At 33.8% G+C, this 17,952-nt stretch overlaps 2 protein-coding genes across 3 annotated transcripts in view; one reads left to right on the top strand and one right to left on the bottom strand.

The window, feature by feature from the left end:
* The window catches only part of LOC150097178 (uncharacterized), a 68,679-nt gene extending 66,581 nt beyond the window's left edge, over positions 1-2,098 (top strand). The window contains exon 4 of the mRNA XM_090407490.1: positions 1,874-2,098. Coding sequence (XP_090263616.1) covers positions 1,874-1,934 — 61 coding nt within the window. The 3' untranslated portion in view covers positions 1,935-2,098. The remainder of the gene's footprint in view (positions 1-1,873) is intronic.
* A 162-nt stretch (positions 2,099-2,260) lies between these two features.
* Positions 2,261-17,952, bottom strand: part of LOC150097177 (galactokinase-like) — a 71,459-nt gene continuing 55,767 nt past the window's right edge. The window contains exons 8-9 of one of the 2 annotated variants that reach the window (XM_090407488.1): positions 15,019-15,107; positions 2,261-3,975 (exon numbers count right to left, since the gene is read on the bottom strand). In XM_090407488.1, the coding sequence (XP_090263614.1) occupies positions 15,030-15,107 (78 nt within the window). In that variant the 3' untranslated portion in view covers positions 2,261-3,975; positions 15,019-15,029. Of the gene's footprint in view, positions 3,976-14,952; positions 15,108-17,952 lie in introns of those variants that run through there. The other variant, XM_090407487.1, reaches the window with a different exon arrangement.

Genomic DNA, 17,952 nt, shown 5'->3' with positions numbered 1-17,952 from the left:
AAAAATGTAAAAAAGTAAAGCACTGTGTAAAATTAATTAAACAGAAGTCATAGGATACAGGTAAGAATACAAAAGATAAATATCAGAAGGTTGCAAAATGTTCTGATGGAGGCCATTTGGAAAAAAAATTTAGAAATGGAGAAAATACTGCAAAAGGAATCATGTGATATGAAAACTGAAGATAAAGATATTCTAGATGTCTGGAATATTACTTTTGAAGGACTTACACAAAATGAGCAGTGACAGAACAGTAGTAGAAAATATTCAAGAAAAATGCATATACAGGAGTATATATCATTACTTAAAAAAAAAAAAAAAAAAAAAAAAGCTGCCAAAAGCCTGAAATGTAGAAAGGTAACTAAAGTGGATAATATTTGATTGGATATGTTCAAATTTTTGTAGTGGCTATAATGCATAATTTAAAGGGTCCAATTTCAGGTGACTGGAGTAGAACCCTCATAGTTCCCATCTATAAAAATGGGAATAAAGCTGAATTGGGAGTATTACAGAGGAATTTCTCTAAGTGTTCCATATGAGATTTGTGCAAGCATATTTGAAAAGAGACCAAGAAAAATTATGAAAGTGAAACAGCCTGAACTAGCTTGGAGAAAAGCTGGTTCAGGCCAAATGTTGTCAAGATCAAATTTTCACTTTACATCAGACAAGAATCTGTGTTTAGTGGTACAATATATGGAATTAAATGGAACATTTATTCCATGTATATACAGAGCAATACAGTCTATATTTAGGATGTAAATCAGCAATTAGAATTAAAGGAAATACAGGAAGAGTATGTAAAATCAGTTGTAAGACCAAGGATGCACATATCTCAACCCTTATTCATAATATATGTATATGGATTGCATTATGAAAGAAAGTGGCAAACTGATATCAGAATCGGATATCATACTGAACATTTTGCTTTATGCAAATCATGTACTCCTAAACATATTCATTGCAAGTCTCCAGGAGTTCTAACTAAAAACAGCTGTATGAAAATTAGCAATAAAAAGACCAGAACTTTAGTGAAGATGAAAAAAATTTGCTATCTTCACTAGTGTCTAAATAGGCATAAAGGTATTTGAAAACTTCAGTTTCATTCTCAAGGGAGAACTATAAAACAAAATATTTTGGCTATTTAGACACTTCAAGTGAAGATGGCAAATTAATTATGGAAACAGATTAAGCTTAATCTGTTTAATCTTAATCATGATGAGGAGCCAGTTGAATAAATTTCTGTGGAATAAGAGAGAAATTAGCCAAAACACTAAACTAGCAGTTTAGACAGTGTTCAAACCAGTTTTATGTAGTGGATCTGATTTCTGAGTTTAGAAATAAGGCACTTGGTCAAAGATTAGAGAGGTGTTTCGAGAAAACTGCCTGAACAGAGGACATTAATGGCAGAATCATATTAAAAATGAATATATAGGAAGGAATTTGACATTGTAGAATGTGTGAGGTATGGTCACTTAAACAGAATGGGAGTGGAAAGGTTAGCAAAACGGTTGTTTGCCAAGACAACAGGAAATAGTCCTAGAAGAATACCAAGATTATAGGTGCATTAATTCAGTCAGAAGTGCTGACATGTAAAAGACTACTTTGGAGGAAAATTGTTGATAGGCGATTAGTAATAATGTAAACTTAATCACGTAGTACTGTCAAAGTAGCCTGTACACCACCTTGAGGGTGTGATTTATGATGAATTAGCAAATAGTCATGATAAATTTCATATGCAACTATCATATTGTCCTGTTTCATGAAAATAATAGTTTGAATTATTAGAAAGAGTTACATTTACATTTTTTATTTATGTTTTGATAGATTGTGTTTTCAGATAATATTGTACTTAGATTTTTCCTTAATGATGTATCACGATTCCACCAAATGCTGAATTACTGTTTGAGATAGAAATCCTCTACATCAATGGTCAGTAAGCTATTTGTTCCAGCATCACCTTGCATGATTGTAGACCAGAAGTGTTATATTCCATTTCTAAATGTCTACTATGTAGATGTTGCTGCATTTTCCAATTTATGCACCATTCGGTCATTTTTCTGTCTGTAACCCAAATATTTAATAAATGAAGTAATACCCAAAATATTTTAACTGTTGTGTGATACTTGTAAGATTTTTCACACACTGTAAACCCTACTCGTGTGATCAGTGTTTTTTTAAAATAACCTTATAAATATTATTTACAAGGTATTTAATTTTGTCAAAAACCTTCATGGAGCTTAACTAACAATTACAGCACTTACTGTTTATATACAAATACTTCATTCCACTTGTTTTATTGCAAATTTACTTTAAAAAATTGTTCTTCTTGCTACTGCAGGTTAAGTTTCACTTTTACATGAAGCATGACTTCTATAAATTACATGTTTTTTTTAATTCTATTTATTCATTAACTTACAAACAGGAATTCTAAGCATATGCATTTATATTTTTGAAGTAATGGACATTTTAATGAGAGCTTTGTGAATTTTGCTCTTTCATTTTCTGAATATCAGTTAGACTTTCATTACAGTAAACTCAGAAAAAGTGTTATGGTGAGAGTATGATTTAAAATTAGAGGTGCTGCTACTACAAATCTTGTCATTGTTAATTCACATTTGTGATATGAATAATTCTGTGAAAAAAAAAATCTTCAAGGTAACTGTGGCATAACTATAAAACAATGAAAATAATACGTGACCATAGTAAACTTTAATGAAAAGCACAAATATATCATACTGAAAATAACAGTACATCATTGAGTATATGTGGGTACAGGGTCAATCTTAGTAAATTTTTAAAAATATTTTTCTAGCATGTAGCAACCGTTTTAATTGGTAAACTGATTGTTGTATTTACCTTGTCTTCCTATTTTTTGAATTGCTTGTTTCCACACACTGATGTACTGTTATTTTCAGTAAGAGATATCATGCTTGTCCTAATTTTAATTCCTAAAGTTAAGTGCGAATCTCTCATGAATTTTATGTAAATAATTATTTGTATAGTTATATAGTTATTTTAATTGTTTCATTTGTACAGGGTGGTGCAAAAGTAGCGAAGGGGTTTACAATAATAACTTTAAATTTATTTCTCTTCAAAACAGTAATATATAATCCATGGAAAGTTTTATGAGCTAGGTATGGAAGACTATGCCCTGTAAGTGACCACCATTTTCAGCTTCACAAAGTTGGTCTCTTTGAGAACATTTTCCCATTACTCGTGTCAGAGTATCTGGCGTTAATTCCCGTATTTTGGCTCGAATGTTCTCCTTGAGCTGCTCTGTGGTTCTGGGTTTATTCACATACACCCTCTCCTTAAGATGTCCTATAGGAAAAAGTCAGGGGCCGTTAAATCTGGCGAACGAGCGGATCAATTTGCAGAATTTCATGAAATTAGATCTTCACCGAAAATCTTCCTTAAGACCTCTATCGTGGTTCAAGCAGTGTGTGCAATGGCCCCATCTTGTTAGAACCACATCTCTGGAGTATCAGCAAAAGCTGGTCTTTAAAAATTGTTGATCATCATGATATTGCTCACCGGTTACAGTTACGGCATTGTCATTGTTGTTTTCAAAGAAAAATGGTCCAATAACACGTTGTGATGCAACTGTGCACCAGACCATATACTCAAGTGCTGAAAACGTCCTGCCAAGCATCGATTCAGAGAGCGCATTAAAATGCCGCTGATAGGCTCGTTGGGTCTGGATTATTGAATGACAAATTTGTCATTGTTGTCTTCAAAGAAAAATGGTCCAACAACACGTCGTGATGCAACTGTGCACCAGACCGTATACTTAAGTGCTGAAAACGTCCAACCAAGCATCGATTCAGAGAGTGCATTTAGCACACTAAAATGATGGTGATAGGCTTGTTGGGTTTGGATTATTGAACGATTTTGTTCAAAATAAAGCTCTATGATCTTGGTTCGTTGCATAATGGTGTAACGTTCCATACTGAATCTCCCAGACGTACTTCACAGGCTCTGAAAAGAAAAATTAGAACAACATTGAATTTCAAAAAGTTGTGATTTTTTTTTCAATCACTTTGCCACTTTTGCGCTACCCTTTATTACAATTCTTTTGTCTTATTTAAGAGAAAAAGATAAGTGAAAGCAATATATGGGATTAAAGTAAATATATTTGAAATACTAAAATACTCGTGGTATGAGCCTAACCTATTTTTTAATAGGTGTGGGAAACAAATGCACACACTTTTAAACAGTACTCTGATGTATGGTTAATAGAATTCAACAATGACTTACTAAACAGTGTTATTCTTCTGCAAAATATAACGGAACAAGTTTGCTTGTCAAATGATTATAAATGGAAGGGAAATCAATTTGACTGGGATTTGTGGCTATAGCTCTTCTCTCTACATATTTTGTACTTTCTGAAATCTACATGAATTAAGTATAAGGTTTTGCCTGCAAGCTTTCCGCATTTCTCTTAACCTCCTCAAGTAGACTTGTCAGGTGGTCAAATTCTGTCCCTTCAGAATATGATCCCCTGACCAAATGGGGAGGGGGGGGGTGTAAAGTTGTGATAAACACCTAGAACAAAAATGATATTAAAGCAACTGATATAACCACAAGAAAGAACATATATTAAAATCCTTTAAAACTCCATGCTTCAAGAAAGGTCTGCAACTGAGATTCACCAAACTTTGTGAATCTCAGTTGCCCAGGGGACTGTGCCCCAGTGTATCCAATAGTTGCCAGATGGATGGCCAAGTTTAAAACTGGGCATCCTGAGACAACAGATGCACTCAGGCCAGGAAGACCTTCCACAGCGATCACACCTGCAAACATCAATGCAGTGCATGCCTTGATAACAGACAAATACCAGCCAGAAACATTGCAAAGACTTGGGATATCCAGGGAATGAGTTGTGCTCATTATCCATCATCTAGAAGCTCTCAGCAAAGTGGATCCCCTAATGTTTGAATGTCGACAAAAAGAGAGAGAGTATGTGTGCTGTCATCTCAAGGGATTTTGGATCATTTTGAGAAAGCAGGTGCAATTTTTTTTGGGCTCATATTGTGACTGTTGATGAAACATTGCTTCATCACTATGAACAAGACATTAAACAACAGTCAATGGAGTGTTGACAAAGGTTCTCCACAGCCAAAGAAGTTCCAAACCCAAAAGTCAGCAGTGAAGGTTCTTGCCATTGTCTTTTGGGATATCGATGTGTAATCTTTACCAAGTGAATCAAAAAAGGTAACTATTACAGCAGCAGTTTATTCAAGAACTCTGAAGGAAAAGCACAATGGGGAAACTGAGCAGAGGCATACTGCTTTTGCAGAACAGTGTACCTGCTCACAAAACCCAACAGGCAAATACACACTTGGTCTGACTCACCCACCCTATTTGCCAGACCTGGCCCCATTTGATTATTTCCTATTCCCAAAGTTAAAGAAATACTTGAAAGGAACAAAATTTACCATAGATGAAGCCATATCTGCAGCTGAGGACTGATTTGTGCAACAAGGGACTCAGAGGATTGCAAATGATGCAGCAGCATTGTAAGAAGTGTGACACTTCTTGGGGAACATGTAGAATAATCTGTAAGTTGCATTGTTCTATCTCAAATTTTTCATGGTGATTATCACAACTTTTCAGCATATCCTTGTATGCAGTGAGCCACTAAAAATTTATACCCACATATTTGAGCATATCTACTACAGCTTCCTTTTTGCATTCTTTAATATTTTCTGCAACTGTTTTGTCACTGCTAATTTCATTTCTTTTTTCAGAGTAATTATTTCAGACATCCAGAACGCCTATATCCAGTTCTTATGTTGTCTTTATCATCTGATTTGTTTTAGAATTACTTTTTTCTCCATTTCTAACCTTCCATGACATTTTGCTTTCTTCGTGATATTTTCTACATTCTTACCAGTCTTTTCATGTCTTGTTTAGCTACTTTTATGCTTGGCTTAATTTTCATATGTTCTTTGCATTCTCTCATGATTTGACTTCCTTTCCAGGATGCTGCCTCTTGACTCCTTTATTTTCAAACTTACGTTTTTCTTCAATATTTGTATACTTTATTCTATAGTTTGTCACTGAAAGCTGCTTGATTGATTCATGTTAAAGCTTTTGTAGATGTTCCTATTATCATACCTAGAAAATATAAAATATAAGACTAAACCATTCTTCTGCTTTAGTATTTTCTAGGCAGTGGATCTTATTTTGTATTTGAAGATATGAGTAGAATAAACTGCAAAGGAAGTGATTTAAAATATTTTTTTTAGATTACTTTACAAATCAAATATTTGGACAGAATATTAACATACAAAATGATTTAGATGGTATAATAATGAAAGAATTAAAGGGACGACCTAAGTAAAATAAAAAAATGGTAAATCAGCAAAAGATAGAATAAACTTCAAATCCATGTAAATTTGCTGGGGGAAAATATCATCAGAGATTGAAAATTTTAAATAAAATAGTGTATTCTGGTGAATTGGACCACATCAGGAATAGTCTAATTTGGCCCAGATGCATATACAAACTTTAAAAGGTATGTGCACATAAAGATAAAAGATAGTTTAAGCACGTTTTCATTTACTGAAAAAACAAAATTATTGACTTATAAACTTAAAAAGAATAGTGTTAGGTATTTGCCCTAAAAATGTATTTATATACATATTAAACACGTGCAGTTAGTGATCTAGGAATTGAACAAGTATTGCCTTATGCATTAAATGATCATAATCCCACAAATTTTCTAGTGTCTTCATTAGTTAAGAATTCAAGCTCAGGAAGTGTCATGTTCTAATGTCCTCTGATGTTTTGCTGCAATTTGCTCCACAACTTCAAACTCATTTTCATTATAGCATTGAAGATTATTGTCAATGATGTAAACTATGCATTCTGATGTGGTTCACTTCTAATGAGACATCATTTTCACTATTGGCCATATTTGGCATAACCACACTATGCTTAAAACTAGTGAACAGAACAGTTTGGATGGTCTTGTTGCTTATTCTTCTTGAACTTTCATGTTTGACTTCCTTAGCTTTTGAAGATCATGTCAATAGATTTCAATTGCTTCAAGTATGTAATTTATCAACTTTTCATATAAGATCTTCAGATTTTTTGATTCCATGTCCACTGGCTATAGTAAGGAGTATTGGGAGATAAATTCCAAGTGAATATTTTTCAGAGAATCTAAATATGGGTGTGGCATACAATTGTCAACATCCAGTAAAATTTTTCTTGATTTCATTCTAAGTCCCAACCCATAAGCAATTTAAATGCCATTGTATTTCAAATCAATGAGGCAAATTCTTGTCCTCAAATTTTTGTTATTCTAGACTTGTCCTGATTAATAGGTGGACAAATTAATTTTAATCGACTGCATATACAATTAGACAAATACTAATATTTAAAAATGGGGATAAAATAAAGCCTAATTACAGAAGAATTATAGTTTATATGTTAAAAATATGCAGCAGAGTAATTAATGAAAAATTAGATATAAAAAATGGAATGTCAAAATGGATTTTAAAAAAAGGACACTACAATGGATTCAGTATTTTGTTTAGAACTGCTTGTAGCAAGAAATTTAATTTAAAAACTCATCTTCTGTTTATAGATTATGAAAAGCATTTGATAAAGTAAAAAAATATATATTACAAGCTGAAAGTTTTTTCCACTTGGTTTAATCCTTTATCCAAGTGCAAGCAAACAAAGTAGGTGTGAAGTAAATTCATGACTGGACAACTCGTATATAGAAGTTAATGACATCACATCACTTGTCTTAGTATCCCATAGCACATATCCTTACAGACATGTATAATGCTATGCATTATGGGAGGGATCACTACCCAGACCCTTTGATAAAAGATTAAACCAAGAATATAATTTCTTTACATATTTAATTCATAGTATAACCAAGTGGAAAAACTTTCAACATCTATCTCTAAATGAGAGTATTTTATTAATAAGGTATGACCCCTTTTGTGCTACTTGTATGTATATGGAAAATGACTTCTGCATTATTTCTACCATGGTATCACTTCTGAATCTGGCTTCCACTGATGAGACCTCAATAAAGGTCAAAACCAGATTTTTTGATTCCAGCATTATATACATTATATATATAGTGTCCTTTTTTTAAATCCATTTTAACATTCCATTTTTTATATCTAATTTTTCATTACTCTGCTGCATATTTTTAACAAACTATAATTCCTCTGTAATTAGGCTTTCTTTTATCCCCATTTTTAAATATTTCATTGTGGGCAATAATGAGATTTAAAAAAAAAACTTGATTTTAAATCAAGGTCTAAGACATGGTTTCCCTGTGTCTCCCACACTTCATATATATTAATGGAACACTTTAATAACCCAGTATAGAGACTAATTATATGAAGAGCCAAAGGCTTCAATTTGGCGACATGAACTTATTTAAGTTAAGGAATGTTACATCCCATATTGTTTCTTAGCCGAATATAGAAACTATAAAGTTCGGCGATTCCAAGTGTAAGCAAATACCTGGATAGTGCAAACTGAGGCAACTCATAGTAAGGGTGGAGTAAGCTCTGCTCACTATTCTTGGTATTTACCCATAATGTGAACTTAGCTCCTAGGAGCTGTATTACTGTTCTACATTATGAGAGAAGATCACTACCCAGACTGGTTTCAACCTTTGAGTAGGTAGACCTAGTTAATACCAAGTTTGCAGCGAACAGAACTTGCATCCCTTCTATGAGAATTGCCAAGAAGGTGTCCTAATAAATTATTAATTATATGAAGAGCCAAAGGCTTCAATTCGGCGACAAACTTATTTAAGTTAAGGGATATTACATCCCATGTTGTTTCTTAGCCGAATATAGAAACTATATAAAGTTCGGCGATTCCAAGCGTAAGCAAATACCTGGATAGTGCAGCACCTGACCCATTTGGTAGTGCAAACTGAGGCAACTCATAGTAAGGGTGGAGCAAGCTCTGATCACTATTATTGGTATTTACCCATAATGTGAACTTAGCTCCTAGGAGCTGTATTACTGTCCTACATTATGAGAGGTCACTACCCAGGCTGGTTTCAACCTTTATCGAGGTCTCATCAGTGAGTAGGTGTACTCTTTGAGTTTCTTATTCGGCTAAGAAACAATATGGGATGTAATATCCCTTAACTTAAACCAATATAGAGATTTCCATAACAGGAAATCTCTATACTGATAATTTACAAAGAACAATACACAATTTAAGCATCATAGAACAGTTTGGAATAAAAATATCTTTACAAAACTAAAACAGTGACATTTTGTGGACAACTCCAGTTCAGATAAATACTTTTATCTTGGACATTTGAAAAACTTCAATAGAACTGAACTAATCTTGTACAAAAAGAAATACACTTAACATCCAATAAAGAAAAAAATATACAAATGCTAAACCATTTGTATATTTTTATTCTTTATTTATTGTCCATATATAATGACTGCAAAATTTTGACAATAAAGATAAATAAAAATGAGATTTGTGAGAAGTGCACTTATACATTTTTAGATCAAATATAAACAAAATTGGACAGAACATATAAAGCGAATAGCCAACATGTATGAGGGTGGTCTGAAAAGTTCTCGGCCATAGATGGCAACACTAACAGTAATTTTTTTTTTTTTCTAAGTTGGTACATTTGTTATAAGAATCCATGTGAAATTTCAAGTCATTCTATCAAGTAGTTTGTTTTATTATACAGCTGTCTGAAGCAAAAGTATTGTCTATCCCTTGAAATGGATAAAATTGAGTATCGTGCGGTTATAAAATTATTTGTAAAAGGCTTAACGCCAAAAGAAATTCATTCAAAGTTCATATAAAAGTTTGGCATGGATGTTTCCGATTCTCTGTGGAAATACTAGCTGTGGTCGGCAGTAGATGGCGTTGGTGTAGATGATGAAGGTAGTTGCTAGTTGGAGATTGAGAGTTGTAGAGTAGGTACCCTCCCTTGATGAGTCTTTAGATTCCCTGGAGGTGTTATGTAATAATAACACCAGAAATCATTGAGGTGCATGATATGGTATTGGATGATCAGCAAGTCAAAGTGCATAAAATTGCTGAGACTATAGGCATTTCTAAAGAATGCGTAGGATATATTTTGCATGAAGAATTGCAAATGAAAAAAGCTTTGTGCAAGATGGGTGCCATGCAGATCAAAAACGCACTCACCTGAAAATCTCTGAACAGTGCTTGGAGCGTTTTAGAAGAATAAAACTGATTTTGTGTGTCAATTTATTACTATGAATGAGACTTGGATTCATCAGTACACACCAGAATCCAAACAGTGGACAGAAGCCAGTTTTTTAGCACCAAAAAAACTTGTCTCCTTTAGCATCCCAAAGCCGTATGTGTTTTGGGATGCTAAAGGCATTTTGTTTATTATTTTGAAAAGGGTAAAACAGTCGCTGGGGAATTTTATTCCTATCTTTTAAGCAGACTAGACGAAAAAATTCACGAGAAAAGACCTGGTTTGCAGGAAAAAAAAAATCTTTCATCAGGGCAATGCACCTGCCCACAAAGGTGATTTGGCAATGGGAAAATTAAGAGATCAGCACTATGAATTGTTGGAATATCCACCCTGTTCTCCAGATTTGGCTTCCTCTGACTTCTATCTCTTCCCAAAACTAAAACTCTTCCTCGCTGGTCAGCATTTTTCTTCAAATCAACAGGTGATTGCAGCTGTAGAGCAGTATTTTGCAGATCTTACTGAGAACTACTACAGGGATGGGATAATGGCACTGCACATCACTGGAGATTATGTTGAAAAATAAAAATAATTTTGAAATTATAAATTTATTTTTTCATTGTTAGGCCAAGAAATTTTCAGACCACCCTCGTACTATACCTTCTTATACAATTAATAAAATATAAACCAAATGGGAAAAGGCCAGGTAGACCCAAAAGAGGCAATTAGTTATAAAAAAAAAAGAGGTCTATATTCACATCTAGCATTATGATGGGGATCCTTGTTGCCTGTTTAACACTGAAGGAGAGTGAACCAATCTCAAGACTTTCATCCCAGAAAGCTGGAAAATATATGTCGTTTACAGACATTCATTGATTTCATATCTGCAATTCATAAAATTTTTCACTTCCTTACTCATTAGTAGTTTCCAGGGATGACCTGTTGTTCTCCTATTATCCTAAGGCAATTTCCCTGTATCTACCAAAGGCTCCTCTCACCAACTTATGTTTCAATCATATTATCTTTCTTATGTACCAAGTCTCTGCAGACCATATTTCCATAATCTGTCCTCATATTTTCATTCCTGAGCATCATAGTTATGTCTCTGCAACATTTGCTTTTGCAACATTTGCAGGAGAACAACAGGTCATTCCTGAAAACTACTACTGAGTAAGGAAGTGAAAAATTTTATGCATGGCAAGTGGTGAATGAATGTATTGACAGTGGATAGTGAGTACTCAATGCAGGGTATGATAATTGTGGTGTGCGAGTGTATGACCTCCAAGATGAGTCTTCAGACTCCATGGAAGCAACATTAATATAAAAATTCAATCTGTGTTGGATTGTAGAACTATAGTACATCAATAATGTAGATGAGAATTAGATAATTCAGAGCCACTGCTCCAGATGTCAAACATACTTTTTTTTTCATGTCTCCAATGAAGAGGATGCTGTTCTTACAAAAATAGATGAGAATTAGATAATTCAGAGCCACTGCTCCAGATGTCAAACATACTTTTTTTTTCATGTCTCCAATGAAGAGGATGCTGTTCTTACAAAAATAGATGAGAATTAGATAATTCAGAGCCACTGCTCCAGATGTCAAACATACTTTTTTTTTCATGTCTCCAATGAAGAGGATGCTGTTCTTACAAAAATAGATGAGAATTAGATAATTCAGAGCCACTGCTCCAGATGTCAAACATACTTTTTTTTCATGTCTCCAATGAAGAGGATGCTGTTCTTACATTTTTTTTTTTTTGTATCTCCTAGTGGCATTATAAACATCCATGCTACAGTGGAAGTTGAATCCAGCCTACCTAATATGCTTATACAATGGCAAGCTCCTAACCGATTTCAAGTAAATAAAAGTTTCACTTTTGGTCAACTATGAATATTATCTCCTGGTATACATCTTCAAGTAGACTATGGTAGTCTAACATGTCCTTTATATCAACATAATTAGACTGTATGGCCTGACACAACCAAGTAACCTGGCTTCATAAAAACTTAAATATTACCATTGGGAATTTAATCCCATCTACATAAATATTGTGTTGTTCTGGCCAGTTTGTCTAACTTGCAAGATGAAAACCCATGCTATATCCATATGGATGTAGTGGGTTTTTTCACCTTCAATTGAAAAGCACTCATAAGTTCAAATCCTAGATGGAATTCAAACCCATGTTTTTAATCCAAAGGACATGGTTCTTAAAGAGAGCTATGGAGGCAATCTTAAAGTACCTGTCTATATCTTGATTTCTATCTTTCTTTTTAAGTAATGATATGCTATCTGTTCAGTTTCCTTATAATGTAGTCTTTAGTCTGCATACTAAATCCCAAATTGTGAGAAAAGGTTACTGAGAGGATACTAATGGAATGCAAGTACATGAAGATATATATATATTTGTTATTTCAAACACAAGAGGTTTATTAATCTATAGTACATTAATAATCTGGATGAGCAGATGGTTGAAAAACTGTCCTTGATGCATGAGAGTACGTGCATAGTGCAGTCACAAATATTTGCATTTTAAATGGAAAATCCAACACAAACTTTTTTAACCCTCAGAAACTTGGGTGAACCAATCCTGGTCGCTTTGTTTCCCTACTTTTGCTAGTGAAAAATAGCAAAAGTACATCAAGTGAAAATTAAATTATAATGCAATTCATTCTCATTTATCAGGGAGTTCAGTTGTCACTAACGCAGACAGCCATCAAAATGTATTTTTCTTAAATGTATTCCTGTATAATAATCATAGCAATTAAAATTACTACAATGTGTTATAGCAAATCTTGTGGCATTGGAAGACTATTATAATCGTTTTCTTTTATTTTATATGAAATCCATTAGAAAGTTACAAAACCAACAGCACATTAGTGCCATGTATGGCAAAAGATGAAGAAAGGAATCTGTTGGATGTTTCTTGACCAGATAAGGTGGTGAGCTGGTAAAGACAACATGGAAGCTGTTCCTGATGATAGAAGTAGATAGAATGGAAAAAAGTGAAAAGTAAAGTTCGTTATGTGGCAAGTAAGAGGAAGTGACCACTTTGCAAGGGTTTATCATCCTAGTGAGGTTACTGCTTTAACCTATGCGACAGACTGTAATGAGGTGGATGAATTGGAGGTTCTTAGGATATTGCAGAATCTCAATGTAAATTCAGCTATGGGATTAGATATATCAGCTAGGGAACTAGCAATGCCTTTGACTAGGATCTTTAAGTCTCAGCTCTGGCAGAGTTCCAAGGGAGTAGAAGGAGGGCAAAATAATTCCCTTGCATAAGGAAGGTTCCAAGACTGCACTAACAAATTATAGACCAATAAGTATCTCAGGCATGGTGATAAAAGTACTAGAAAAATTGGTAAAAAAGACAATTTAAGAATGGGTAGAGATAAAAATATGATACTGTATAAGGGGTAATGTGAAGGATTGGTCATAGTAACTTAACTTTTTATAATAGAGTAACAGCAGAGTTGGATAAAGGAAATGGCTACATGATTATTTGATTACTTTGCAAAGGCATTTGACAGAAGACTACATGGAACTGTTACATAAATGAGGATGGATATGACTGGTTAAGTGGATAAGAGGGTGGCTGCTGGAAAGATCTCAAAAAGTGGAATATGGAGGGGAAGAATAGAGGCAAAAATAATTGACTAGTGGAGTACAGTTCCATCAATGTGATACAAGTCTTGTATCACATTGATGGAACTGTATTCTAGGAAATAGGTGAAGCTAGAGATTTAGGGGTGCTGGTAGACAGAGAGTTCAAGTTTAGAGGACGTATTGCTAAGGTAGCCCATAAGATTACTTAGCTATTGAAGAGCATATTAACAAGTAGAAAAAAATAAGTTATTCCTCTTTATAAGGCCTTAATATGTCCACATCTGGATTACTGTGCTCAAGTCTGGTCTGCTGGGTTTCTTGGGGATGAGGAAGTGGTGGAGAGGATTCAGAGGCGAGTGGCCTGTGGAATGTTCCCTATGAGGATATATTGAAGCCATGCGATTTGCAGAAGTTGGTTGATAGGAGAAAAAGACGGGATATGATAAAAACATTTAAGTTGCTTAGAGGGTTTTATAGGATAGATGCAGGGGAAATGTTTCAGCACTTGGCTTGAGTCATTTTTAAATGATTGAAATTGATCATTTTAAATTTGAAATTTATCCAACCAGCCAGTACAGTAACGAGAGTATGAAGCGCCTGTGGCAAGTGTCTAACTTGCGCCCCCAACCCAAAAATTTTGAAAAATTTAAATGTAACAAGTTAAATTTTACTAAATGCAATATGTTAAATACTTACTATTAACCCCATCAAAATGAGTTGCAGTGTGTTGCAGAATTTGCGTGTCTAAAGCGCCGTATTTTAAAAATACAATATAAAATAGACTTTTATATCTTTATTTATTTTTACGTTTTGCGCCCGTGGTGGGCACCTCTTTCGCCATGCCCTTGTTACGGCACTGCAACCAGCTGTGACAAAATAACTGGCATATGAGAAGACAAAAGAAATCTACTGGGTGCTTGAATATCTCATAATACACACCAAAAGAGAGAAATCACTCATGCCATCTCTTGGATGACAACTGGTTTTTCTTGAGAAGGAAAACTTACCACTTCCATCTAGTTTTGAATTGCAAAGTGTACTGGTGTATGGTGTACATTTATAGCCAGGTCTAGCCAAATGCGTATCACATACATTGAAAACTGATTATTACAAGAACAAATGATATTGAGATTTTATAAAATCAAAAACTAAATCTTGAGCATAATACTTTAATATTATTGCACTTCTAGTAAACAAACAGTTATACATAACTTCATACCATGTAAAATGTTATAATTTCAAAGTACAAGAGTGTGCTCCATCCTCTGCACTACAAATAAAAAACAATGGGCTTCCATTATACTGTTTCTGAAATGAAAAATTAGTACTTTCAGTAAACAATAAAATTCAAGCATCTCCAAATTAGAAAACTCATGACTCACCTTAACCATTATTCACATACTGCCTATCATATGTAGTCTGCAGATGCAAATTATTCTAACACTTATCCTTTAAATGAACTAAATTACAAGTATGCGAGTAGAGAATCAGGAGAGTAAGCAGTGGGCAAGTGCATTAATTACAACAACATCCATTATCCTTAAAAACCTCCATGCCAGGAAAGCAAATGATTGAATTTTACTTTCAGAGTGGAATGATGATGAGGGAGGGGGAAGCAGTTTTAACTATTAATTTAGGACATAATTAAACTTTTGCACAGAGTTTGCAAAACTTATTCATGTTTCAACAGCTGTGAGTTATAAAGATGAGAAAGCCTTTTCCAAAGAATACAACTAAAGCAGAGTAGAAAAAAAGCAACTTATTAATAAGTTTAAAAACATGAGTGATATATGTTAGTTCAGTTTAGCAAGCACCAATATACCAATTATTTAAACCTTGAAATTCTAAAAGGTTGATGGGACTGATGTTCAGGCCACCACAGTCTAAGTATAGCTGTTGAATTCTCATGGAAGTCTTGTAGGTGTGCAGCAATCCAATGTTCTGCATGTACTTATCACAGTGGTAGTGATGTTAATGACTGGATATATCCCCATCCTAAAAAAAATTAACCCAGAAAAACTATCCAGGGATGAGTCAAAACATGCAGATGTAGCATCCATGTCCCTCAGCATAAAGATCAAATAACCACTATGGTTTTAAGCACCAGTAGGTGGCAGATGAAGTCTCCTGTTTACCTTTTGATAATTTCATTATGAAGGGAATTATTAGATTTATCAAACCACAAATCTTGTCTGAATAGATTTAATGATTGAAAGTGCTTTGATGTTTCATCTCTCTTAAAAGCACTTTCAGCAATAGTTCTTTTAAGAAAGAATAATCACAAATTCCTGATAGATATGTGCCTTCAAGGGGGATAGAAATGAGGGGATACTATGACAATACCACATGAAAAGGTTACATTATTACTAATTTCTTTTCAACAATTTTCTTCCCAATTAATCTTATCTGTCAGGACTCCGATATTGTTAATTCTTATATTTTGATCTTCCTCTAGATCTTTTTGATGCCATCAAACATCTATTTTGCTAACCTTTCCTCTCCCAGTCTGTTGATCATACATGAGATTAGCTCTACTCCTGAATGTTGCTAATGTCAAATTCCTCACTAATATCTTCAGTTTTAATATGATTCTGCCATTGATGATGCACTCCAATTTTTCTCAGAACTCCCACATATGTAGTCTCCATCTTTGATCAAGTGTTTTATTTCTAACCCAGTTCTCAGATCAATAAGTTAAAATTAGTTTCACTTTAATGTTTTGACCAATTTCTTTCACACTCACTTATTCCATATAAATATATTTGCTTGACTCCCTACCATATCAGCTTTACTAATTCTGTTGGTTATTTCCATATTTAATTTGCCTTTAAGTGTGCCTAAATAGCTGAAATGTTTTACAATAGATTCTTCATTCAGGATAAAGCTGATAATTTTAATGAGCTGTATTTATTAATTTTTTTCATAGTATTTTTATTGCTGATTTTTATATCAAATTTGTTACATTAGTTATTATTATTACATAACATCACCAGGGAGTCCAAAGACTCATCGAGGGTGGGCACTTACTCCACAACTCTCCATCTCCACCACAACTATGTTCATCATCTACACCAACGCAATTAGCATTTTCACAGACAATCACAAACATCCATGCCCACGGCAGGATTTGAACCCGCAGCCTTTTGGCTGGAGAGCGGATATGCTAACCACTCGGCATTATTCAATTTAGTTGACTCATGCTGACTTGTACTGGATTTATTTAAGAGTACAATATCATCTGCATAAATATTGAGATTAACATTTCCAATTCTGATATCAAGTTTAATGCCACTTTCTTTCATAATGTCATCCATATATATTATGAATAATTGTGAAGATAGTGTACACCCTTGTCTCACAACTGATTTAACATCAAACCAGCTTCTTGTCCCGCCTTCAATTTTAACTGCTGATTTGTAACTGAAATATAGACAATACATTGCTTGATATAATGTCTAAAGTACACCATATAATTGTAGCAGTGTGAACAGCTTTTCAGATACTTTTTTTTTTTTTTTTTAAGATATTTACAAAATTTAAAATCTGATTCTCACAACCTCTATTTGGTTGTGAAGATCAGATTTTAAGTATGAACTCAACTTATTCTTCTCAAAGTTTCCATTCCACAATTTTTCTTAAGTATGCTTTTGCATAAATCTTATGTGAAAGTGAGGGAATTGATTTATAATAATTCTCAATTTAGGTTTATTTTCCTTTATTTTATAGATGGGTACTATGAGAGCTCTACTTAATTATCATCTGGAATTTGAACTATTGACCAGTTCTGAATTATGCAGCGTAACCACTGTAAAAACTTTTATATCTCCATATATATCTCCATATTTGAAGATTTCTGGTTGAATAGCATCCACTCCAGATTCAGATATTTATATTCCTGATTGCATTCCTTGAATATTTTCTACCACTTCTTGTTTAACATTTAATAATCTTTCAAAGTAATTACTCTAAATATTTGTTGATAAATTTATCTTTAATAATATTCAAAGTTTTTATTCAAACATGGTAGTTGTCTCCATAATTTTCAAAAAATGCAAATAATACTATTATTTGACACCTCCAGGGAGTCCAAGGATTCATCGAGGGAGGGCACCTGCTCTACAACTCTGTCTCCACCATTCAATCACCGACTGAC

The sequence above is a fragment of the Typopeltis vanoorti genome, chromosome 17, assembly GCF_054136105.1.
Source record: "Typopeltis vanoorti isolate ZY-2024b chromosome 17, IOZ_Tvanoo_1.0, whole genome shotgun sequence".
In the NCBI taxonomy this organism is placed as follows: Eukaryota; Metazoa; Arthropoda; class Arachnida; order Uropygi; family Thelyphonidae; genus Typopeltis; species Typopeltis vanoorti.
Note: the sequence above shows the minus strand (reverse complement) of the source record. Positions and strands in the feature narration are given on the sequence as shown.